This window comes from Oryctolagus cuniculus, chromosome 16 (assembly GCF_964237555.1).
Source record: "Oryctolagus cuniculus chromosome 16, mOryCun1.1, whole genome shotgun sequence".
Taxonomy (NCBI): Eukaryota; Metazoa; Chordata; class Mammalia; order Lagomorpha; family Leporidae; genus Oryctolagus; species Oryctolagus cuniculus.
Window position 1 is genome coordinate 34658777 of NC_091447.1, and position 26847 is coordinate 34685623.

Here is a 26847-nt window from a genome sequence, read left to right on the forward strand (position 1 = left end):
GACCAAGGATAATCATCTTAAAAGAGTTACTGAGGTTCTGTCACTTATAAAGGAGTTGGTAAGACAGACTTTCTGTTCCTGCCCATGGAAATGTTTGGAATGAGAGAAGCAAATCAGCTGGTTGAGTAACTGCTACTTGGGCTTTATATTTTGCTTTCTGTGTGTGTGTTTTTATTTTATCAATTTTATTTCATTTTGAGAGACACCGAAACAGTGAGAACGCAAGTAAGCAAGAGAAAGAGAAAAACTCCCATCTACCGGTTCATTCCCCAGAAGCCTGCCAGGCCAGACCATAGCTAGAAGCTGAGAACTCAATCGTGGTCTCTCATGTGGGTGGCAGAAGCACAGTGACCTGAACTATCACTGCTGCCCCCTAAGGTCTGCATTAGCAAGAAATTGTTGGCAGGGATCAGAGCTGGGCATCAAAACCCAGGTATTTGAAAGCGAGACATGGGCATCCCAGTCTACACCTTAGCTGCTTGGCCCCGTGCCTGCCCCATATTTTACCTTTAATTCATCTTTTTTTTTTCCCCTTCAGTCATGCCTTCATTAAACAAATACTGATTAAGCAGCTACCATCTACAAGGAACTGTGTTAAGTGTAGAGAATATATAACATACAGTGACATTGGGTCTTCTCACTGCGCACTCTCATTGTAGAAAGGAGCAAGGTCTTTGCCTAATTCACTGTATATAAGAGCAGTAAGAGTTATTCCAGTGGACTAGAGTACAGTGGGAGCAGAGGAGGGGGAGACTATTATTGTAGGCCTCAAAATGTCCAAGGAGGCTTATCCCTGGCTGTTTTCTGTTCTTAGAAACTAAGTGTTTTCAGAGAACTGTAGTATAATGGCAGGTCAATCTTTTTATTTCTGCTGATTTTTAATTGTATAAAGTGAACAAACCACAAGTGTTTCATAGACAATTTCAAGAACGCAATGATACTTCCTACACTACCTCCCTCGCGCCCGTCCTCTCTCCTCCCTCATGGTGCTGCTTTTAATTTTGCAATGACATACTTTCAATTTACTTTATAATCACAAGCTTAAATCTCCACTAAATAAACAACTCAACAAATAGTCAGTAGAAAAACCCCTGTTCCTCAGGAGTGTAGACAAGGGCTATAAACAATAATCAAGTCTCAAAATGTCAATTTCACTCATATATGTTACTTTTCTTTCTTATTCTGCATGTTACCACAAATCAGGGAAACCATGGTGTTTGACTTACTTCACTAAGCATAACAGTCTCCAATTATATCCATTTTGCAGTGAAAGACAGGATTTCGCTATTTAAGGCTGAGTAGTATTCTATTGTGTATACATACCATAATTTCTTTATCCAGTCATCAGTTGATGGACATCTGGGTAGATTCCATATCTTAGCTATTGTGAATTGAGCTGCAATAAATATAGAGGTACAGATAACTCTTTCATATGTTGATTTCATTTCTTTTGGGTAAATTCCCATAAGTGGAATTTTTAGGTCATACGGTAGAACTATTTCAGATTCTGAGGTCTCTCCATACTGTCTTCCATAATGGTTGTACTAATTTACATTCCCATCAACAGTGGTTTAGGGCACCTTTTCCCCCCACACCCTTGCCAGCATGTTACATTTTGATTTTTGGATGATAGCCATTCTAACTGGGAGAGGTGAAACCTCACTGTGGCTTGTATTTGCATTTTCCTGATGGCTAGTGGCCCTGACCATCTTTTCATGTGTCTGCTGGCCATTTGTATTTCGTCCTTTGGAAAGTGCCTGCTTATATGCTCTGCTGATTTCTTAATTGGATTGTTTTGTTTTTGCTGAGTGTCTTGAGTTCTTTATATTTTTAAATATTAATCCTTTATCAGATGAATAGTTTGCAGATATTTTCTCCCATTCTGGTTGGTTGCCTCCACGTTTTGCTGTGAAGATTTTCCATTTTTTGTATGTATCACCTATTAATAGTTTATAATTTCATCTTTTCAGATGCCAAATTGTGTTTGTGTGCATGAGTAAATATTCATTAGAAACTAACATCTCTAAAAACTGGGTAGTCTCACCCTTAAAATTTTTTTCAGGACTATATAATATATATAAATTATATATAAAGGTAAATTTATGATCCTACTTAAGACATCTTCCTACTTGGAGAAGATGCAAATAAAAATGTTTTTAATCACAGATACCAAATTGAAAGAGGTCTTTTTCAGAAGATGTTTAATTAGAAAATTATGGGGTGACAGTTTATAAATGATTAAGTTAGTATAAAAACTTGCCAAAGATTATAAATCAGTATTATAAAAATTTAAGAGAAATGTAGATCAGTATTTTTCAGAAAATTATATAAGTGTTTTATAATTTATAATATTACAATTCTATTATTCTATTCTAATAAATATGACCATATGTATGTGTGTAGGTGTGAGGTGTTGTGCAGAGTAGTGGGGGTTTTTTGACAGTCTTTTTCTTAAAGATTTATTTGAAAGAGTTATAGAGAAGGAGAGACACAGAGAGATCGTCCATCTATTTGATTCACCCCCCAGATGTCTACAATGGCTGGGGCTATGCCAGGCCAAGTCCAGGAGAACTGAACTCCATCTGGGTTTCCTACATGGGCTTCAGGAGCTCAGATCCGCTGCTTTCCCAGGCAGGATGCTGGATCAGAAGTGGAGCATCCGGGACACAAATGGCACCCATATGGGATGCCAGCATCACAGGCAGTGGCTTAACCACTACCCCACAACTCTGGCCCCTACGTAGACATCTTATTTCTAGTTGGGACATCAGAATCTCATCCAACATTTTCATTTCATATATGGAAACACAGAGGTGTAGAGAAGTTAGCTGACTTGTTCAAGTTAGCCAGTGGCCCAAGTGTTGCACCTCCTGCTCCAGTGCCCTCCCTGAAGCACCAGATGTTCTGTGGCCAAATATTCACCTGAGATGTTGTGTTGTACTTTGTAAGCCTTGCAGTCAAAGCAGTTTCCGGCAAAGGTCAGCTGATCCCATCAGACAACCTGCTGATGAGGGAAGATCCTGCCCTGATGCTGTTGAGAAGGAACCTTGCAGCCTGAACAAAAACTGCTACCACTATGATTATAACGTAACAGGTAAGCGGCTGGCCAGCAAAGCCCGGGTCTGGCAGATGGGAGATGTTCCCATCAGTACAGTTCATCTCCACGTGTGTGCCATCTGGGCGTGCCACTTACCCTCCAGAAGCAATTAGTTGTTAAATAACAGAAATATGTATCTTTTTTTTAGTTATATATGGAGAATAAAAATATCATACAGACAATAGGCTTTAAAGTAGATTATGAACAACATAAGTGAAACCATTTGACACCCTTCCACATTGGGAAGGTACAAATAAAGTATTTTTATTGAAAGATTCACTGAGAAAACAAGTTGGGATTTATGGGCAGTTTACAAACAAGAATAGTTTGGTATAAAAAAATTCAGCAACTTTATACTCGTCAAACATAATAAATCAGCACAGATAATAAATATTTTCAGAAAAACAAATTATAAATTCATTTTCTGTAAACTCATTTAATATTATTAAGTAATATTACAACACAAAAGAAAATATTTTGTTGGCTCATATGATTTGAGGGAACACAAAAGCTTACTTTGAAATTTTTTCAATTTTTATACTGAAACAAATTAAAAAAAATGACAGTCATATGGGCTTTTTGCTTCTTTTGGATTTTCTCTTCAATTTCCTTTGACAGCACAAAGGAAATCAAAGTTCTCTGGGATGTGGTTAACCTGGAAAAAAAATGAAAATTATTTTTGCAAAAAGATAAGAAAAATAAATAGGCCCAACATTAATTTGAAATGTTTGCATTTTAAAGTACTCTAACAATGGACAAATGGGATGCATTGTGTTTTATTTTAACAAAACCTACATTAACTTCCATTCATTATAATTATTTGCTAAAACAAAAAATGATGGTAAAATTTTAAATTCTTTTTATTAGGATAAATATTTGTGAGAGACGCTGATACACAGGCCAGAGCCATCCAAACAGCTATAGAGATTGTCCGGTAAACTCTGTTCCAGAATAATCCCTGCAGCCATGTGCAACCCCAGCAATTCCGTTTGACTCCTGATATGTTCAAAGCTGGGACCCATATGCTCTGCATGTGGGATGATTGATTGAGGGGCTTAGGAAGCAATCGTGAATTAAATATGGGATTCAGGTCACTGGGGTTTCATTTGAAATCTGTTTCGTGCTTGGCCTTCTGTTCTGATGGGCTCCCTCCCTTTCAGACTGGAGTACCTGTCAGCTGAGTGAGAAGGCAGTTTGTGGGAACGGCATTAAAACAAGGATGCTGGATTGCGTTCGAAGTGATGGCAAGTCAGTGGACCTGAAGTACTGTGGAGAGGTGGGTGGATGCTGTGTTATATCTTTGAGTAAATTCTTCCCTGATAATTTCAATTCACGCTGCACCCAGTGACCTGTGCTCCAGGCAGCTCTTTGCCAGATGTTTTTCTACACCATTCACAAGCTCTTTAGTACCCTCTTCAAAAGGGATTGTGTCCAGTGCTACTGATTTCCACATGTAATTTCCTGTATTTTGTTCTGCTTGGAGCCCAAAGGTATGCTAATTAGTGTATTCTGAAAGAAATACTTGGGGAACAATAAGTAATCAAGGTGAATAAAGCCAATAAATCTTAATCAGCCTACTCATCATCCTTTGTAATTTGATGTGAATTTTGTTTAGTGTCTGGGACACCTGCCAAGACCCATCATTTATTCTCTCTGTTGCTAAACATTTATCACATGTGGTTTGCTAGCAGACTTTGATATTAAGATTTAATACCCAGCTGTGAGAGTCTAAATACTCAGATCTGGAAAATCAAACAAAGGACTAGAGTCTACCATGATTGTCGTTTAGACACAGAATTGTAACTGTCACTTCTCTAATTGATGGAAGTAATGTTGTTATTTCTCTGTATGACCTTTTGAAATGTGAGGAAACATATTTGGTAGTCTGTCTTAGTTTTTATGAAGCTGCACTTCATTTTGTAATTATTTTGTCTAATTACCAGCCAAACAAATGCTCACATTCCTGACGAGTTTTGAGTTCCTGTGTATCTGAGATTTACTGTGTCAGTTACGAACCAAGATAAGCAGGAGCCTCAATAGAATTGGAATAAACAAGACGATGCTCACAACTTCATTAAAGTTTAGAAGACCTGGTCAAAACTTTTCTTTAAAAGATTTATTTATTTGAAAGGCAGAGTGACAGAGATAAATATCTTCCATCTACTGCTAACTCCCCAGATGGCCACAAGAGCTGGGACTGGGTCAGAGTGAAGCTAGGAGCCAGGAACTCCATATGGGTGTCCCTTGTGGATGGCAGGGGCCCAAGTACTTGGACCATCTTTGGCTGCTTTCCCAGGCACATTAGCAGGGAGCTGGATGGGAAGTAGAGCAGCAGGGACTTAAACCTGCACTTTGATATGATTTGCTAGCAAGACAAAGCTGTGGCATTACCCACTATGCCACAATGCCAGCCTCAAAACTATTCCTGTCTACACATCCTGGTGCCACCATAAAGTGTTCCAACTCCTAAGAAATGATTCTAGATAGAAATATATATTTTAATTCACTAGATAGTGTTATACAGACCCAGTTTAACTTCTTATATCTCTGTCCACAGGAACAGGGCTCTCAATGCACTGAAAACATTAAGTTGTTTAGTTAATAATTGTCTCCCACTCTAATCCTATGACATAGTCTGCTTTATACCTTGGATTTAAATAATTAGGAATTTCACACCTGAACCATTTTGGTTTTGAAACTAATAATATAGAAGTGATGTAGCCATTATAAAATTAACATTGTTGAAGAAGATTATTCTAGTCATGTACTGAAGGGAGAGCTTTCTGGGATCATGTACTTGACTGATATGTTCTCTTTCTTTCCACAAATGCACTCATCAGTGTCCTCCTGGATCAGAATTAAATATAAAGTGAAAAGCTCTGTGAGCTTTTTGAAAACTGATCCCAAATCATCCATAGCCAATTTTAAGCTGCATCACATGACTAAAGGACAAAGATATAAACGTGATCTTTGGTTTCGTAAGTGAAACACAGGTGAAAACCCAGGATATCTTTACTTATCTAAGAGCACTGATACTGCTACATGAGAATACTGCCATGACATAGGGTTGAAATGCTAACATTCTGGCAAACGAGGTCTTCAGGAAGAAAAGTGTTATTCTCTGTGGAATTGGATTAAACAGCTCATATTCCACTTTATCCATCCTTATTAGTGCAGCGGGATTAAACAAAAGCTTCAAGAAAAACTAGGCTTTTTTCTTCTAATAATGGACTGATTGCCTGCCTGCTAATGGATGTAGAAACCCTGCAGCCAAAAGAAAGATGGCATTACTATGTAACAAAGACAAAAATGAGGGTTTAACACACCGAGCGCTTAGGTACTGTTTTTACTTTTTATGTTTTTCAGACATTTACTCAACTAATATGTAGCAGTTTGTTTCTCCTTCCCTATTCTTTGATCCCTGAATAGATTGAATTCTGTCATTCAGACTCTCTCTCTCTCTGTGAAAACTTAAAATATAATACATTACTTCCATCATATCACCTTAAGAGTCCTATCTTCAGCCTCATGGGAATTTTCAGAGACTTTTTGAGGCGCTAATTATGTATTACGGTAGAAGTTTCCCTATCGAATACTCAGGTATTTCAATTCTTTCTGGCATAGCATATAATGGGAGTGTCTACAGAGATGTACTATCCAAAGCACTGATCCGGGAACCCATCTTTCCTTGTAGGAAAATAGCTAATATTTTATACTATTATGATAACTGACACTTTATATTATTTAGGTATATTATTAGTCTTGAGTGGCAATTATTTTAAGGGGGGAGGAAGGGCAGAATGTATTCTAACTGGACTTTTTACGACGTTTATGTTTATTTGCAAGTCAGTTACAAAGGGGAGAGATAGAGACAGATTTTCCATCTTGTGATTGATTCTCCACATGGCCGCAATGGCCAGGGTCGGGCCAGGCCGAAGCCAGGAGCCTCTTCCAGGTCTCCTACACAGGTATTCGGGACCCGAAGCACTGGGGCCGTCCTCTGCTGCTTTCCCAGGCCATTATGAAGGAGCTGGATCAGAAGTAGAGCAGCTGGGACACAAACTGGCACCTATATAGGATGGCAGCGTTACCTGCAGCAGCTTTAACCACCATGCCTTGATGCGGGTCCCAAGTGGCAATTTAAAAAACAAAACAACTTTCCTCCCTGGTTTTCAGTTTAACATGTACATGTAAAAACAATATCTCAAAGATAGAAGTACAAATCTATGTATTGTTGATATTCTTAGGTTGTAACTGATAGAAAGTAACTGAGATTACACTTGTTTTTTCCTTAAGGACATCTAAGCAGTTTGGACACTGAGTCCACTTATTGAAAACATTCAGACAATGTGGAGTCAGCACTCGCTCCCCCCACCATTCATCCCGCGGCTTCATTCACACGCTCCTGGGTTGAATGACTTCACACTTGCAGCTGTCTGTGTGTGTTTTTATTCTGCTCTGAGGCTTGCTGGCCCTCCCTTTGCCTCTATTCTTATTTCTCTCTTCCTTCATTCGCTGCTGTGATGTGGCCGAGTCTCTGTGTCAGTACAGCTGCCTCTCTGTCTTTCAGCTTGGCCTGGAGAAGAACTGGCAGATGAACACCTCCTGCGTGGTGGAGTGCCCCGTGAACTGTCAGCTGTCTGACTGGTCGCCGTGGTCGGCGTGTTCTCAAACATGTGGCCTCACAGGTTGGTCTGCACCACAGTCAGCGTTCGCTAATGGTTAAGGGATATGACCTCTTGTTCTAAGTCTTATCCGATCACCCTCAGAAAACCTTGTTTGTTCCCAGTTCCTCTCGGCAAAGACCTCTGGGATGCCTTCTCCCAAAAAGACACGCACTCACACGACCGTTAACACGCCACTAAAGTTGTGTCACTTTGTATTTCTTAAAGGAAAAATGATGCGGAGGCGAACGGTGACGCAGCCCTTTCAGGGGGATGGGAGACCATGCCCTTCCCTCTTGGACCAGTCCAAGCCTTGCCCAGTGAAGCCCTGTTACCGGTGGCAGTATGGCCCGTGGTCTCCGTGCCAAGTGCAGGTATCAGATCTCAAGCAGCAGTGTGGAAGTGTGTGTTCAGTGTAGAGACTTGGTCTCAGAAATATTTTCCAGTGCTTATAGAGGGGAGATTTCCTCTTAGAGATTTTAGGTGCCATGCCATTTCATAGCTGTTTAATAAGTTTTGATCACAAACACTCCCTGTATCATACTTTTTAAATCATCTGGAGAGGGATCCATTTTAATGAAAATTTATTTCCCCGTCTTTGGCTGGAAAACAGATTGTTCCATGTGTGCTTTCTAGCTCACCCCCTACAGGGCCGCTTCCCTAGGGTTTCAAATGCTTCTGTTTATAAATCAAAATCAATGATGCGGACATGACTCTCAGTGATGAGCTCTCTAATGAATTATTTTTCTTTCCTTAATTGGTTATTTCTTTCCCTATTCCAGGAGGCCCAGTGTGGAGAAGGGACGAGAACAAGAAACATTTCTTGTGTAGTGAGTGACGGGACAGCTGACGATTTCAGCAAAGCAGTGGATGAGGAATTCTGTGCTGACGTTGAACCCATTATAGATGGCAGTAAAAAAATGGTTCTGGAGGAAAGCTGTACCCAGCCTTGCCCAGGTAACAACAGAACTCCAGGTTTGGTGATTGATTCCCAGACCAGGGGCAGGAAGGGGTTGCCTGTGAAGTTTAAGTTAAGGGCTGTCAGTAGTCTTTTTAATTGGTGATATCTATGCCTTCTACTCTACTGTGGGAACGTGGGGGCACGGGCACTAGAGTGAAGTCCAGGTCTCCTGTGTGCCCTTTCTTGTCACCCTTCTGCGATTTCAACATTTGCAGGGGATGTTAAACATCCTTAGTCTACTGTTTGATATAGAAAACATAAAGTAAAAGCTGAGCAAGTATTGAACATAACCTATTTGGGACATCGAAAATGAGGGAGAGGCAATATTTAAACACTTAATAGCTGAAGAAAAATTTAATCTTCGTAATGAACGCTTACTCTGGCTCCTGGGTAGAATCAACAACAAATTCACACTTATATAAGCTAGTTAGTAAAGCCCAAGATGTAGAAAAATAGAGAATCGGTAAAGCATTCAGAAAGAAAAAAGCAGATTACTCACAACTGAAAGATTATTGAAACACAGCATTTGAATTCAGTGGTGGACACCAAAAGTACATAAACCGTATGTCAATTGTAAAAGTTGGCAGATGATGATAAGCCAATACTTAGGTGTCTGGAAGGAGAATTAAAAGGGAGACTTAAGTTTTCTAACTTATTTTTATCTTGAGAAAGATATGGGGACAATAGTTTATAGTGGAATGGAAGTGAATTAGCTATGTTTTATCCACAATTGAAAGGATTACAATAAATTGGGGGAAATAAAAATGCTAAGAAAAATATAGGTGCCAGCATTGTGGCATAGCTGATAGAGTCACTGCCTGTAACACTGGCGTCCTTTATGGGTGCCAGTTCCAGTCCCCGATGCTCCTTTCCAGTCCAGCTCACTGCTAATTTGACTGGGAAAGCAGTGGAAGGTAGCTCAGCTGCTTGGGCTCCAGGACCCACATGAAGACCCCCAGAAGCTCCTGGCTTCAGTCTGGCCCAGCCCTGGCCATTGCAGCTTTTGGGGGAGTGAAACAGCTGATGGAAGATATATGGATAAATTATGGATATATGTGTATTTTTAAAAAGATTTTTGTTGATCTTTAAAAAAATTAAGAATACAGCAAAAAAAGCATAAAATAATTTTGATATAAAAACACACCCTAAGAAAATTTTAAAGGTAGATAATATATTTTCAGAACTTCTAAAAATTGTATCATCTCTAAAGTGTGGAAAAACTGACCACATCAGTCATCAATGTGCTTATTCCTTTTTATTATTTGTTTTGTTGTTCAGTTTCACTTGGTTTATTTTAATAGAGCAGAATAACCCCTCATACTTTGAACCATATATGCTAGATTCTGAGGGTATTCTATTTTAGTAATGTTCTATGTACACTGGAATATTTTCATCTATTTTGGATAAAAGATTATTTTCAAGACAGAAATCTGAGTGGCAAACTCCTGCTGGTAGGTATCTACTGAACGCATGCAGCAGAGCGTTGGCAGTACTGTACACTTAGATGTGTTGACAGAAGATCCCGTGTTGAATGTTCTTAGCACACTACACATAAAATCTGACCTTCCAGAGCTAAGCATGGTGTTAGCTTCTTTGACGTTCCCACCTTGCCAATGACATTTTGCTGATCAGCAGTTCTGTTGCTTTTCCTGTCTGTGAAACTGGCCTGATATCAGTTGAGATCTCACATTCTATTTTTTAATAAAAAAATTATTTACTTATTTATTTGAAAGGCAGAGTTGCAGAGAGGTCTTCCATCCACTGGTTCACTCCCCCAGATAGCTGCAATGGCAGGAGCTGGGCCAAACAGGAGCTTCTTCAAGGTTTCCCACATGGGTGCAGGGGCCCAAGGACTTGAGCCATCTTCTACTGCTTTCCCAGGCCATAGCAGAGAGCTGGACTAGAACCGGTGCCCAGAGGGGATACCAGTACTGCAGGTGGCAGTTTTACCTACTATACCATAGTTCTAGCACCCTTCACAATCTAATAAAATCATTTCACTTCACCTGAGGGCTCCAGGCAGGGGCAAGGGACTCAATCTTCAGAATCCAGGATGCTACATAGCCAGATAGTCAACAGTAAGTGACCAAGGCTAAAAACTGAAAGGTTTACTCTTCCAAACCCCAATCTCCAGTGTCTCAGTAATAGGGTTATTGTGATATGTATGTTAATGAGTAGAGTGGACACCAGGCTTTGATGCATGCCTTACTGTAGAAACATGCCACATGTTTTCATTATGCCTCTGCAGCACCATCACTCACTCATTTTACCTTTTTATCAAGTAATTATAGACTAGGCATGGGCTTGAGGTTGAAGCTACAGTGGAAGACAAACCTTAGCTTCATGGAGCTTACCTGCTAGTGGAAAAGCAGTTGCTAATATAATAGTGACATAAACATAAGACTATAATCTGTAGTAAATAAAGCAAAGGAAAGCTACAGGATCCCAGGTTAACATACAACAAGGCAAAATCCATTTTAATTAATTCAAAAGGAGGCTGATCTTCTCTCATAAATGATAATTATTCATTTTAGTTCCTTTCTAGCTAGTTTTTTCTGATGATGGGTTTTGAAATCTAATATGTGAACTAATAAGCCTTCAAGCATGGAACACTGAATTGGTAAATACATCTCATGCATTTAATTGTCTTGTCTTTGGCAACATGGTGTAATTGTGTTATTACAATGGTTTATATGATCAAAATATAAAAATATATTGAGTACAAGGAATTCCACATTCTCATTTGCTATTATTAAATCTTTGAAGCCTGACCTGGATTTTAGGATAATAATAAAACTCAGACTACTGTTGTCAGATTCACTGAGTTGTGCTAGAAAAGATACAATGCAAAAAGAATAAGCACCAGTGTAAAGGCCACTAGTGAAAAGGTATGTTCTATATTCCAAGTAGTTTGCAGTTATTGTGGTTGAGATGAGACTGCATTCGTCTTGACAGGGTTTAAAAACTTTAACTTTGCATGTTTTTCCTGCTTAATTAAAACTGAATAACCCAAAAGTGGCATATCCTAAAACCTTCTTAGAGGGCTTAAATTTTTGGTAGTTTTCATTAACATTTCCCAAACTGGAATGTTGTGTATTTTTGAAATGGTATTCTTCAATAAGACCTACAGAAACCACTTTTACCATCATACTTGTGAGTCAGTAACATGTCCTGCCAGGATTTCTTAATCAGGGCCCAATGACTTTTTCCATTACTCAGATCGCCAGGCAACCTTGTGCTAATATTAGTCATCTTGGTCACAATACTAATAAGGGGCAATATGAATTATGCATGTGATGTGGCTAGGATAATTAAAATGATAGGAACCCCTTATGGATTGGTGTCTATAATAGTTAATTGTATACCCTGAAGAGTATAAAAAGCAGTCAGTCCTGAATAATGGATAGGAATATGAGAAAGGTGTATTTCAATTAAGTCTTTCCTGATTTCAAAATGTTGGGGATGTTGAACACATTGATGCATCATGGCCCAGCAATTCCACTGCTAGGCATACACCCAACAGAAATGCATTAGTAAGTTCATCAAAAGACTTATAGTAGGAAAGGTTTACAACTTCCCACACACCCATTAATACAGTAGGTATCTAGATGTGGTATGTTCATACAGTGGAATCAAGTATATCAATATGAACAAATTGTCACTACAGAAAATATATGAAAGAAGACAGACACAAAGTATATATTGTATGATTGCATGCTGAGATTCTGGAAATGGTCTGTTCCTTGATTTTAGTTCCTTGATACATATCTCCAGGTAATCAGATTGTGAAAGTTAAGCCATCAATGCATTTATGATGTGCTTTTTCATAAATTATATTTTGAGCAAATGGAAAAAAATTGGAAATGGATTGAAGACGTGGCTCATAGGAAATAGTAAGCATCACATCCACTGTTGGACCTGCTCAATTGCACTTCTCCCATCCACTCCTCTGGGCAGAATAGAAATAAAACAGACACCAGCTTTCTCACCCTTGGACTTCAAGCCCATTTGAAATTATGATTACCTAGTTGAGAATTTCTGCATATAGTTAAGCTTTAAAAAATCCCTTTACAACGATTATAACAAAATGCTTGTAGATTTTAAGCAAATATTTGTTACCTCTGAAAAGGTGAATCCTAATGGCAGAGCTCCTTTAACCATAGCAAATGTAAACTATGGCTTAATCATCACATAGCCCAGCAACAGCCATTCATAAAGTATCAATATGTGTAGGTCATAAAAGTTACATATAAACTTTGCAGTTATTAAATCCTGTCCAAAATTAATATTGTGTGACTGGCATACTTACAAACATTGCCCAATGGGGTTAGAATTTAACTATCTGGCTGGCTGTTGTCTCTGAGTATACACTATAACTTGGTGTTTTGCAGGTGACTGTTACTTGAAGGAGTGGTCTTCATGGAGCCTGTGTCAACTGACCTGTGTGAATGGCGAGGATCTAGGCTTTGGCGGGATACAAGTTCGATCTAGAGCGGTGATTATACAAGAACTAGAGAACCAACATCTGTGCCCAGAGCAGATGTTAGAAACAAAATCTTGTGATGGTGAGTGAACAGTTCATGAAATCTATTCATTTTGGGTTTGTGTTGAGAAAAAGAGATAAAGACTTTGTTAAAATTGAAAAATCAAGGATTTGTTTACTTAAGTGAGATCTTAAGAATAAGATTCTGAATTTTAAAGATTTAGAGGAATGAAAAATCCACCTTCCATAAGTTAAATGTGAAATACTAGAAAATGTTTCCTAATTTTATGAGCTAAATGATGCTGAGACTTTATTTTTACCCTTCTAATAATGATCGTTTAGTATATTCTCAAAAATTGATGAACTATATGAATTTTAACTCGATGTAGAATGAATATGAATATTTCTTTATATAAACACACATGTAGAACAATTCATGCTGTATTCAAGAACTGCGGAGTGCTAAAATGTCATTGTTTAGATGCAGGGCAAGTCTCAATATTGAAATCTAGTGGAGGATATGAACTTGTGTTCTGCAACAAAAATAATGACATATAACAACAAGTAGGAGCCAAAATATTACCTTTGAATGAAAGTTTGGAGTAGAAAGCTTAGATAAACCAAATGGGCTACATGGAGTAACCCAAACATTAGATAACATGACCCAATCAGCTTAATCTTAAATTTACTAGATAAAAAATTCCGGGTGCCTGGGTCAGAATAGGTAAAGAAATAGGTATTACAGTATATATACACAATGGAATACTACTCAGCTGTAAAAAAAGAATGAAATCCAGTCTCTCACAACAAAAGGGATGCAACTGGTAACCATTAAGCTTAGTGAAATCAGCCAGTACCAAAAAGACATATGTTTTCCCTCATTTGTGATAATATACAGAATACAAAAAAAAAGTAATGTATATGAGCAAAATTGACATTTTGAGATTGATTATATATATAGCCCTTGTTTGAATTCTGTATTTAGTGGAGGGTTATGCTTTTGACTATAGAGAAAATTGAAATGTCATTGCAAAAATTGAAAATAAGAAAGGGGAAGGTTGAAGTGAGGGAGGGAGGAGAGGGTGGGAAGTATCATGCTCTTAAAACTGTAAGTATAAAATACAAGAAATGTGCTCTTTTTACAAAGAAAATCTTTTAAAAACAATTACCCTCATGTACTACAGAAATAAAAACATGGCAAGCACCTTGTGGAGTTATTACACATTAGCCAATATGTAGAATATAGCAAGGAAGTACTTACAGGAGACCCTAATGTCTTAAATGTCTACACTGCAGGAGAAAAGCTAAACATGAGCTATGCTTTTAACAATTTTTTTACAAAAAAGAAAAAAACAAATTTAATACAACCAATACTGATAAGTACAAATCCTATGAGGTAGAAAACAAGAGATCAACAAAACCAATAACTTGTAGACCTAAGTAGAGCCTCATATCAAAAATTAATAATGATAAAAGAGTAAAATCTGTACTACTACCAAGAGAAGAATTCAGGAAATATAATGCTATAAACAGTTTTTATTTATAAAGTTTCAATATCATAATTTATCAAGAATAAAAAGGCAACTACACCATGGATTTGTAACTTAAAATTCAAATCTATAAAATATATATACTGACACATCCTCACCATTAAAGCATGAGTGAATTTAATTATGAATTTGACCAAAATTTAAAGAAACATTTAATTCCTATTTATGTTAAATCCTAATAAAAAACAATCAATGGGGGAATGTCCATAAAACTTCTCCAATGACAGTATAACCTTCAAAGAACACTCGAGTAAATAAAGTTATCCATGAAACTAGATGTCAAAATTAATAAAATATCATCTAACAAAAATCATTACATTTTATGAATGATTAAAACCATAACTAATTATAATTAAATCCAGAACAAAGATGCCTAAGTTTTACAAATCTATTAATGTAGTACATCACATTGTAATCAGTATGATTTTTAGATGTTGAAAAACCGTAGAATTCAACCCTCATTTGTCATCAGATCTTGCAAACCAAACTTGAACTATAAGGAAATCCCTTATCCAATAAATAATATCTACTAAAACTTAGAATACCATGGTCATATGTGGAAATCTTAGAGATATTCTTTTTCAACCAATAAAAAGATGTCCACTGTTGCCACTTTTTCCCAACCAAGTGTGCCAAAGTATGTACAACATTTAAATAATTGTAAGATTATTCTCATGACATGACTTTTACCTTAAAAAGCTCAAGGTAATTTGTAGAACAGAAATAAAAACGTTCAGAAACATTTTGATTCAAAAGCAAAATACAAAATAATTAGCCTTTAGCCTTTCCTTTACCAGCAAGTCTCAGTTATAAAGTTGAATTTGGCAAAAAATATATTAATAGAAATAAAACTAACTTGAAACAAATATAAGAAAAATATTATTAGGTTTGTGTGGAAAAATTATAAAATCTCTTTAGAAGGAGCCAGCATCTGGCTTATCCGGTAAAGCCTGAGATGCCAGCATCCCATATGGGCGTCAGTTCCAGTCGCAGCTGCTCTGCTTCCGAACCAGCGCCCTGCTAGTGAGCCTAAGAAAGCAGTGCTGGATGGCCCAACTGCTTGGGCCCCTGCACCCACCTGGGAGACCTGAAACTACCTGGCCTAGCCCTAGCTGTTGCAGCCATTTGGGGAGTGAAAACAGCAGATAGAAGATAGATAGATCTCTGTCTTTCTCTGTGTAACCATGACTTTCAAGTGAATAAATAAATCTTTTTAAAAAAAAAAATAAACCTTGTTAAAAGCAAAGAACTGATAAGACATACCATGTTCTTATGTAACTTGCAACATCACATCAACAATTTTATAATCATTTACATATAAATTCCATGCAATTTGAACAGATTGTTAATGCAGTTTAACAAATTGATTCTAAATTTAGTTTGGAGAGGTTAAAGACTGAAAGCACTCAGGATTTTTCTTAAAATGGGAAAAAGGTTGAGGGACTTAGATGGCTTTAATATCAAATTTACTCTAAAGCATTAGTAGTTTAAAGAAGTGGTCGATAATAACACAATTAGGCTTAGAATAGTGAATCTCAGAATAATTCACAGGTACAGGTTAAGTGGCAGAGTGAGAGTCAGTGGGGGAATGAACAGATAATATTTTGCCACAATTTGTTATCCATATGAAATTTACAAAAGTATCTTTAGCTCACATCATGAAAGTCTACATTTCACATAAATTTTAGTCCTAAAGATGAGAACAAAACTATAAAATATCTAAAGAAAATGTAAGAAGATATTTTTCTGAACTCAATATTTTCTAAATGTGATACCAACAGCATATGATTTTAATTTTTAATTGAAATCTAAATCTACACAGTGAAAGACATCATAAATAAGGTTCCAGAAGAAGGCAGTACAACCTTAGAAAACATGTGTTACAGAAGACTGTGGGCTAGAACTCTAATTGCAAAATTTTTCATCCAAGAGAAATTTAAATTGTTAAGGACCCCAAGTAGCATTTCTTTTTGAGATAGATCCTTAAAAAGGTCATGGAGAGAAATACACAATTCTTCTTAAGTGCTGAAACTTAACTGAAAAGTGATCGCTGTTAAATATAAGAGTGGGAATAAGAGAGGGAAGAGATGTGCAATTCGGGACATGCTCAAGCTGACTTACCTCAAACGGTAGAGTTAGAAACATACCAGGGGATTCCAATTCAATCCCATCAAGGTGGCAGGTACCAATGCCATCTCACTAGTCCCAGTGATCAATTTCTGTTCACAATTGATCATAATGATAGGACCAAGAACCAAAGGGATCACATAAACAAGAATAGTGTCTGCAAATACTAGCTGATAGAATAAAAAAGGGAGAGAATGATCCAACATGGGAAGTGAGATACACAGCAGACCCATAGAATGTCAGATGTCCTAAACAGCACTCTGGCCTCAGAATCAGCCCTTAAGGCATGCGGATCCAGCTGAAAAGCCGATGAGAGTATTTCAGGCATGGAAAGCCAAGACACTCTTGCCAAAAAAAAACAAAAAAAAAACAAAAAAAAAACAAACAAAAAAAAAAACCTAAATGAAAGATCTCCGCAAGTGAGATCCCAGTGGAAAGAACGGGTCATCAAAGAAGGAGGTACCTTTCTCTGAAGGGAGGAGAGAACTTCCACTTTGACCATGGCCTTGTCTAAAAATGATCAGAGTCAGTGAACTCAGGGGGCTTCCATAACCTTGGCAGCTCATGACAAGAGCCTATGGTAATTACAGAGGCCATAAACAAGAGTGTCAATTTGTTAAGTCAACAACAGGAGTCACTGTGCATTTACTCCTCATGTAGGATCTTTGTCCTTAGTGTGCTGTACATTGAGATTTAATGCTATAACTAGTACTCAAACAGTATTTTTCACTTTATGTTTCTGTGTGGGAGCAAACTGTTGAAATCTTTACTTAATGTATGCTAAACTGATCTTCTGTATATAAAGAGAATCGAAAATGAATCTTGATGTGAATGGAAGGGGAGAGGGAGTGGGAAAGGGGAGGGTTGTGGGTGGGAGGGACGTTATTGGGGGGGGGGGAGCCATTGTAATCCATAAGCTGTACTTTGGAAATTTATATTCATTAAATAAAGTTAAAAAAAGGAAAAAAAAAAAAGAAAAAATGATGTGTGGATTTCTAGCACTTTTTGTACCAAAATAAACTTATCTTTTTGAAGTCACCTTTTGGATGGATGGTTAGATAGGTATGATTTAGAAATGACCAATGACACATTTTAATGATTTATAATACCAATCATAAATTATATATTACTACTAATATGGAAAAGTTACTTTTCAGGAAATACCCTAACAAGAAGAAAGCAATTTGATCATAAACATTCTATCAATTCCTCTATCCTCCTGATTGCCCTTTTGAGTGACAGAACACGCCGATGCTTTTGTGTCCCCACAGATGGGCAGTGTTATGAGTATAAATGGATGGCCAGTGCTTGGAAGGGCTCTTCCCGAACAGTCTGGTGTCAAAGATCAGATGGTGTAAATGTCACAGGTAAAGCTCCAAGAATTCTTTGTTCTTTGAACATTCAACATGTGGTTGGGATTCAGGACACCTCAACTGTAGTTACGTCTGGTGACCAGTGACATTTTATTGTATAATGTTTCAGATTCCTTCTCCTAACTCTTTTAGGTATTGCTCCAAAAGCTTAAAATATGATCAAATGTTCATAAATAGTTATTACAATAGTTTTCATATTGTTTTTCCTAGGTTTATACATTAAGGAATCACTACATGTTTTAAAATATCAATGTTTCTGTGCATTGAAAACAACAAATGCAGACCAAAAATATCAGTGAGGTAGTATAGTTATATAAATATCTTGCTTTAATTCAGAAACATATGATAGTGGTTTTTTATTAATAGGGAGGACCTATTGGTGAATGTCAGACCCAGAGCTTCTGAGGAACTATGTCCCCACCCCAAGTTATTATACACCCAAAAAAGGAATCTAAAGCAAAGTTTTATCAGTTCTACTTTGTCTAAAATATACACCTCCAAAAAACCTAATCTCAATTACTAAAAATTTCTTTATCTGAACAAGTACTCCTTGAAAAGCAAAGAAACACTAGCTCCAGATAAGCAGTAAGCCACCCTGCAAATTTCCTGCAAAGCAATTAATATCAGAACCTCAACCTCAACCTCAAGTACATGGACCCAAAAATCGAATCTCTCCCCTTAAACAGCTCCCAAGTACAGATCTAGCCTGTGGCCATCTTCACAGCTGACTGGCAGCAGGACTGAACTGCTCAGGGGCTCCTGCTGACTTCCTGCTGTTTTGGCTCTCCTGCAGGGAAGAAACCACACACATTGGGATGCTTCTGAATAGCACACATTTGTATACTTAATATACACAGGAAGATAGCAAGAGCCAAGATCAATACGCTTTTTGAAAAGCATCAATTTTATATTGAAATATAAATTGCCTGGATTTATTGAAACCTAATTGCTTATCTCCTCCCTATAAAAGCTGGAGCAGGATGTCGCATTCCATTTTTGTGAAGATACAATTTTATACATGAGAAAGCTTTATCAAGAAATCCTTGATAATAGCGGGTCCCAGTGGACCTAAGAAACCCTAGCCCTTTGTTCTCTCAACAGCATAGGAGGCGGTGGGAAATCCTTCCTAATCGCCTTTTTCTAAGGGTGGGAGGAAAGCCCTGGACCGGGAAGCACAACTTTCTGCACGGGAAGGTGTCACAGGGCTATTTGTTCAACTGGCAAGTTGGAAATCAATGTCTGATATTTAACAACTAAATGGACCCTCTGGGGAGGCTGTTAATTTTTTTTTTCCAAATATGGATGAAAGCAAATTTGCCTAACTTTTCTTCTCCATGGTGAAAGCTCTTTTCCTACTGCAACTGACGCTATTTCCCTCTGTAAAGGTAAGTCAAACTTTGAAGACGTGCCTGTAGATATGTTTTCAGTATCATTTCAACTAAGTGTAGAGTGCATTTACTCATTCTTTATAATACTGTTTTGTAACAAAAAGTCCATGTGCCAGTGATTTGTTGTAAACTCAGCGTGAATTCTAACATCTTCTAGGAGAGTGGAGATTCTCTGAGAAGTAGGCAAGCATGTGCAGTGTATCAACTATCTGGAATAATTCCTTTCACTTATGAATTGTCCTAGATGAAGATTGAGCTTTTCTGTCTTCTCATGTTTAATGAGAATCGCTTACACGGCACTTCTCTGCAGTTGCCTTGCAATGACTAGCCGCTTTTCCTTAACAATTTTTCCATGGACCATTTTGTGTTTGTAATATTGAGAGGAGGACCAAGAATGAATAGGTACCTTCTATTGCACCTTGACAATCATCAGTTCCACAGATAAAAGGAGAATTTTGCTTTGCTAAAAACGTGTTGCGTTGAATCAGAATAGTTTAAAACTATGAGTTGCTTCCATGTCACTAATACTACTTGACATCTATTAACATCTTATAACCTCCCAACAATTTAAGCACAGGTGGACTTGTACTGAAGAAGGGATAAATAGCTGCATTTTTTTCTTCTATGCACCTGAAAAGCATCCTGAGTTATTAGTAATAGTAACTTTTATCAAAGAGAGGTGTTATGAAAATACATATTTATAGGATGGTCTCTCTTAAGGAGCTACCTCAGGCAAGAGACATAAAACTATGATTTTGAATGGCCAACAAAAGAACTTATCAAGAATATTAAGTCTACTTTTTATGGCAGACACAACTTTAGGAGCTGACAGAAGTAGGTTATTTGCTGTTAGTAGTTTCAAAATAGCAGCTATAAAAAATAAACTGTTTCCCAAACGTGTATTGAACACCTACTAAGTGCCAGACACTGTGCTGTCTGAGAAAGAAGGGCCTGGAGTTGCTAAATGAGGTTGTCAAGGCTAAACAAGTATTTCATAGACAGAAAAATCTGTGGGATTCCCAAAGAGCTTCAGGACTCGAAGACAAGTCTATAACAGCATTTTTTAATCATAGCAAGACATGTTATTTGTCAAAATATGATTTTCTGTTCTGCAGGGGGCTGCTTGGTGGTGAGCCAGCCTGATGCTGACAGGTCTTGTAACCCACCGTGTAGTCTACCCCACTCGTACTGTAGCGAGGTATGTGTAAATCCATTAGGGTAGACAAGCGCTTCCTCATCCGTCACCCCACTGTCCTCTTGTGCAGTCCATGCCCCTCCCCCTGGAAAAAGCATGTCTTGAAGCAGAAAAATTCAATTGTTAGACCTCTCCTTTTTAACAATTCTGAATGTACTTGCTTTTAATTTTAGATTAGTTATGTGTAATGCAAAAAAGTATTTTTATGTGTTAAGACAGAAATCACATGCAACAAATTCCCCAATTTTTTTTTTAATCTTTGCTTCATGTCTGGTTTCATGTTTTCAAAGATCACTTTGCATGCCTAGTGTCAGTCTTCTCATTCTCCTGCAGACAAAAGCGTGCCATTGTGAAGAGGGCTACACTGAAGTCATGTCTTCGAACAGCACACTGGAGCAGTGCACACTCATCCCCGTGGTGGCCATACCCACCGTGGAGGACAAACGGGGCGATGTGAAAACCAGTCGAGCCGTCCACCCCACACAACCCTCCAGTCGCCCGGCAGGACGGGGAAGGACCTGGTTTCTGCAGCCCTTTGGGCCAGGTGAAATGACTGGACAGAATTTTTTAGTTGCACATTTAGCAAATGCCAAAAGATTAAGGAAATGAGCAAGCAGATTCACATGCATGATGCATGATTTCCGTCTATATTCATTTGCTCCGATATCCAAACACCTTCATTGCATTATTCTGAGAAAGCACTCCAGCTCAAGTTCAGAGAAATGAAATTACTTTCTCCTGGGAAAAATTTGAGGATTGATATTACTTAATTCCAGTCCTAAAGTGACAAGTATAATCAATTTCACATTGAATGAAGAAATTTAACAAAGGAAATGTTGGGAAAAAGGTATATTGTCATTCAGAACTAAAATCAGTGGAAACAAATTTCAGAATCCTTATTAATGATTAGTAATATACTCCAGTGCCAGATGGCACTTAGACCAATTCATCTCAATCCAGAGAATTAGCAAATGTGGACCATCTACCCACAGGGCTAAGGATGGAACCTTCTCTTATGAATGGCATGGTCAAAACTTTCCATTTAGATAGGTCTTAGTGTACCTATAATAGGCTTGAAGGCATGATGAAATGCTGCTCTCTACGCTGCATACTCACCTCAGCTGGAGTGAATTTTACACTCATCTCTAGAACTAACCTGGAGCCTGAAAATCTGGTACACAGGCTATTTAGCAACTAAGATTAGGAAAGTTTTTCCTCTTCCTACAGAATGACCAGGTCATGGCAAAGGAAAGCTCTAGGAGGAGCCAGGTGTAGTCTGATTCATTAGAAACATGGTGGTGGGGGGGGGGGGGGGTGAATTTGCATACCTGGCCCATCTCTCTAATACAATAAGTCAAAATGTCTTCCCTTGTTCAAGAATTGGTATTGGATTTTTAAAGTATTTTAAATATTTGGGTGATTAGCTTTTAATCACATTATCCCTGACTTCATTAAGTTCTTGGCTGAAAATATGATTTTCTCAAAGACAACTTGTCTGATAAGCACAGGAAACTCTGTCAATGATCAAGACAGCAGACCAGTAAATGACCATTAACAATCTTAGCCTTGACCAGGAATTCAAGCATATATCCTTGTATCAAATCAATTTTTTTAAAAAGGATATTATGCCAACACATGTATTTATAAAATTCTCCCAATGTAAAAACTTAAGTATTAAAAAGGTGTATATTCTGCAAAAGTATACTGAGACATTCTTTTTTTTTTATTTTTTATTTTTTGACAGGCAGAGTGGACAGTGAGAGAGAGAGACAGAGAAAAAGGTCTTCCTTTGCCGTTGGTTCACCCACTGAGACATTCTTTATGAAAAACCTCAAGAATATTAATTGAATAACCTTCAGGATAGAGAGATCCAATAATGGAAAAATTCTTTGGATTCTAAACTTCTCTCCAAATGTTTAAAACATCTTTAGGAGTTAAACAGTAATTTAGAATATTAACTGAGGTTATGTCTAACAAATGAACCTGTAAATTGATCCAGACCCAGACAAACAAGATTCCACAGTACCCACGTGCTTCTGATGTCTTTCATATATTGAATAATACAGTATTTTTAAATATTTTAAAGGTGGATCCATGTTTTCCACATGAGGGTCAGACACCCAAGTACTTGGACCACCTTCTGCTGCTTTCTAAGGCAAATTAGTAGGAAGCTGGGTTGGAAACGTAGTAGCCAGGACTCAAACTAGCTAGCATTCTGATGTGGGATGCCAGCATCAAAAGCAATGGTTTAACCTATTACACCACAGTGCTGGCCCCCGAATCTACAGTTTTAACATGAATGTCATTTTAGTATATGCATGTAACAAAGTATATGTAGATGTGTAGACCAAATTAAGTTCAACAACATCATAGCATCTTGTTTATCCACACCATAAAACTGAGAAATTCAAAGCAAATGAGGCCAGAAAACTCAGAAAAGTTCTTGTCATACCTGATTCCATGTAACAAAAAAGGTCGACAACAGAAGTTGTTTAGAGAGCACTTTGTGCTACTCAAAATGGTCTGTTTGCAAATAATACTGTCCAACTAGTTTTATAGCACACCATAAGTGTAGACTAGACTTTATTAAATCACAGTTATTAAATATATTCGCTTTCATCTAACAACAAAAACACTTACAGGACACTTTGTGTTCAAATACCTGTCTACATCAATTCTAGACTGTAGAACTCATTTTTCAGCTTTTATTACAAATACCATTTTCAAATAGATTAGAAGAAAATGTTTATTAACCATTGCTCCTGTATCAGATTTGAAGTCAAATTCAGAAACATTAGAAGTTTACACATATAAACATGGAATTTGGGTTCAAACAGTTTTCAATTCAATTTTCATTGCTCATTTATCCTTAGTGAAGCAATATCTAACTAATAAGAGCAGCTTTACATTAATCATTAACGATGCCAAAGCCATTCATGTTGAATTTTGAAAGGAATTGGTCATATTGGTCATAGTTAAAGGCTGTCATATATATGTCAGGCTGATATAAATTAATAACTCATATTTGTTCTTCTTAGATGGGAGACTAAAGACCTGGGTTTACGGTGTAGCAGCTGGGGCGTTTGTATTACTCATCTTTATTGTCTCCATGATTTATCTAGCTTGGTGAGTGTTTAAATATTTCAAAATCTAAGGGGATACCCAGTGCCTGTTTCAGAAACAACACTTGCAGTTGGCCGTAACACAGGCACAGCCAACTAATGTCTCAGATATGAAAGATCTTCAGAAATTCATGGAAATGTAAGAAAACTCTGCATCGATTAACATTTTTCCAACAATTTTCCATGAACTTTTTGTATCCCCCTTCTATGTATTTCAAGTCTATTTAGTGCTCACAGAAAGTCTAAGTAGCACAGCTTTCATCCTAGATGACCTAAAAACTTCCAAATCTGAACCATTTGTGTTTCTGAAAAGGAGCCAGGACTGTTCCAGGCCATCTTCCAAGTATGTTCTCTGAAGTATGCAAGAGAATGTTGCTTTGGGTGGTTATTGTCGCTCCCCGTCTTCGTGGGGGAACGACACAGGACCCTGCGCTGTTCTTTCGTCTGCTCAGCCCTCCCCGGGTTTGCTGCTGGTTCTTCCCGGGTTGGCTACTATCCCTTCCACCTCCGTGGAAGGGCAGTTCCCCCTGGCCACATTCCCCACTTCCGCAGGGGAGCGGCACACCGCCGGCCGGCTCTTCTCGGGGGCTGCACGGGTTCCCTTAGATGTTCCCCATAGATGTTCCCCTTAGATGTTCCTGGTGCATGCCGTCTCTCTCCTCCTTTATAGTCCTCCTCTGCCAATCCCAACTCGGCTGCCCACACGCCAAGTACGCTGCTCTCCTCCAATCAGGAGCAAGTCCTACAGTTTATTAGCTGAACTGGAGGCAGCTGTGCGGAAGCTGTTTACTTCTCTCCCAGCGCCATATTGTGGGAGAGCAGATGCATAGAATAAGTCTTAATTTCAGTAACTTAGTCCAGTCCGGATTGCTCCCCACAGATCCCCCTTTCTTTTTATTTTTGGCGTTGATACGCGCCTGTCTTCGGTGTCCCGCAGCACACACTCTGCTCTACTTGCTAGAGTTGCCACAGGTTCTTACAAGTCCTATCAATCAGGAAAACCGAATCCGGGTCCTCTCTTCGCCATTGTGAGGAGGTTTTTAGGCGCTGATGCGTGCCTGTGTTCGGTGCCCTGCAGCGCATGCTCTGCTCTGCCCGCAGGGGCTTACAAAACCTATCAGGCAAACCGAATCCAAGCCTTCTCATTGCCGTATTGTGGGGGAGACTTATTAGTGTTGGTTTGTGCCTATCTTCGGTGACCTGCAGCTCATGCTTTGGTGGAGCTGCTTGCTGGTGCTTACCGCCTTAAATCAGGCAGACCGAATCCAAGCCTCCTAATTGTTGCATTGTGGGGAAGCCTTACTGATGTTAATTCGTGCCTGTCTTCGGTGACCTGCGGCGCATAAGCTGCTAGCCGCCCAGGTGCTCATCGCCTCACTTAATCAGGCAGACCGAATCCAAGCTCTCACATTGCAGTGTTGTAGGGAGGCCTTTCTATTTCTCTATTTCTCTATCTCCGGGCATTCCTATTTCTCCCATTTTACTTCTATCTTCCAGCATTCCCATTTCTCTCACTTTACTTCTAAACTTCTGTTTCTCTTATCCCCGCGGCTTCCCAGCGCCTCGCCCTGCCGGCAGCTTCACGGCTCCGCCCCGAGGCTATTTCTCGGAGGCTTTCCGGCTGAGCCGCTTCAGCCCGCGCCTCTCTCATCTGCGCAGCTTCCCGGCTTTGCGCGGCTTGGCTTCGCGCGCTCCTCGGTCTCCACGCCCTTCGCGTCTGCACCACGGCCTCGCGCCAGCCCCGTTCCCTATCTATTCACGCCCCGTGCTCTCTCTGCACGCGGCGGCTTCCGCGAATGTTTCCGCCACCACCGGCATTCAGTCCAAGTTCCCCGGACTAACCTGGCGAATTCCAACCTGGCGGCCCACGTCTCTGCCTCTGGTTCCAGATCTTCGCCTCTTGCTCCCCGGGGTGACTTGAAGAATTCCAAGGTGGCTTATATCTCCGCCTCGGCCTGCACTCGCGGCTTCATCCTCCCTAACATTTTTCTCTACCCGGTATGTTTCCTTAAGTTTTCTTCCAACAATATTCCTCTCATTTCTCCTGGCTTCTCCCCACAGTCCGTATCCGAGTCCAAGCCTCCTCCAGGTTTCACTTTCGCTTTCAATCTCCTAGCTTCCCCGCCATAGTCCGCATCTGAGTCTATGAAAGCTTTCACTTTCGCTTTCAATCCTAACTTCTTTCCCACAGTCCATATCCGAGTCTATGCCTAGGCTTTCAATAGCTTCTTCCGGCACCTAGGCTCTTTGCTAGTCTCTCTCTCCGGTATTTTCCCACTTCTTCCCGTTTCTTCCCTCCTAAGTTTCCTATCCGTCCTAGGTTTCCTATCCAAGTCAGGTTTCCTATCCGAGTCACAGCACCATTATGTCGCTCCCCCTCTTCGTGGAGGAACGACACAGGACCCTGCGCTGTTCTTTCGTCTGCTCAGCCCTCCCCGGGTTTGCTGCTGGTTCTTCCCGGGTTGGCTACTATCCCTTCCACCTCCGTGGAAGGGCAGTTCCCCCTGGCCACATTCCCCACTTCCGCAGGGGAGCGGCACACCGCCGGCCGGCTCTTCTCGGGGGCTGCACGGGTTCCCTTAGATGTTCCCCATAGATGTTCCCCTTAGATGTTCCTGGTGCATGCCGTCTCTCTCCTCCTTTATAGTCCTCCTCTGCCAATCCCAACTCGGCTGCCCACACGCCAAGTACGCTGCTCTCCTCCAATCAGGAGCAAGTCCTACAGTTTATTAGCTGAACTGGAGGCAGCTGTGCGGAAGCTGTTTACTTCTCTCCCAGCGCCATATTGTGGGAGAGCAGATGCATAGAATAAGTCTTAATTTCAGTAACTTAGTCCAGTCCGGATTGCTCCCCACAGTTATGGTGAACTGTACAATTTTACACTTAA

At 39.1% G+C, this 26847-nt stretch overlaps 1 protein-coding gene across 1 annotated transcript in view; it reads left to right on the forward strand.

Moving 5' to 3' along the window:
* The window catches only part of THSD7A (thrombospondin type 1 domain containing 7A), a 451027-nt gene that overhangs the window by 418728 nt on the left and 5452 nt on the right, over positions 1 to 26847 (forward strand). Inside the window, exons 17-26 of the mRNA XM_070059784.1 lie at positions 2950 to 3094; positions 4258 to 4373; positions 7668 to 7785; positions 7990 to 8135; positions 8544 to 8718; positions 13114 to 13287; positions 18154 to 18249; positions 20759 to 20841; positions 21172 to 21382; positions 23877 to 23964. Coding sequence (XP_069915885.1) covers positions 2950 to 3094; positions 4258 to 4373; positions 7668 to 7785; positions 7990 to 8135; positions 8544 to 8718; positions 13114 to 13287; positions 18154 to 18249; positions 20759 to 20841; positions 21172 to 21382; positions 23877 to 23964 — 1352 coding nt within the window. The remainder of the gene's footprint in view (positions 1 to 2949; positions 3095 to 4257; positions 4374 to 7667; positions 7786 to 7989; positions 8136 to 8543; positions 8719 to 13113; positions 13288 to 18153; positions 18250 to 20758; positions 20842 to 21171; positions 21383 to 23876; positions 23965 to 26847) is intronic.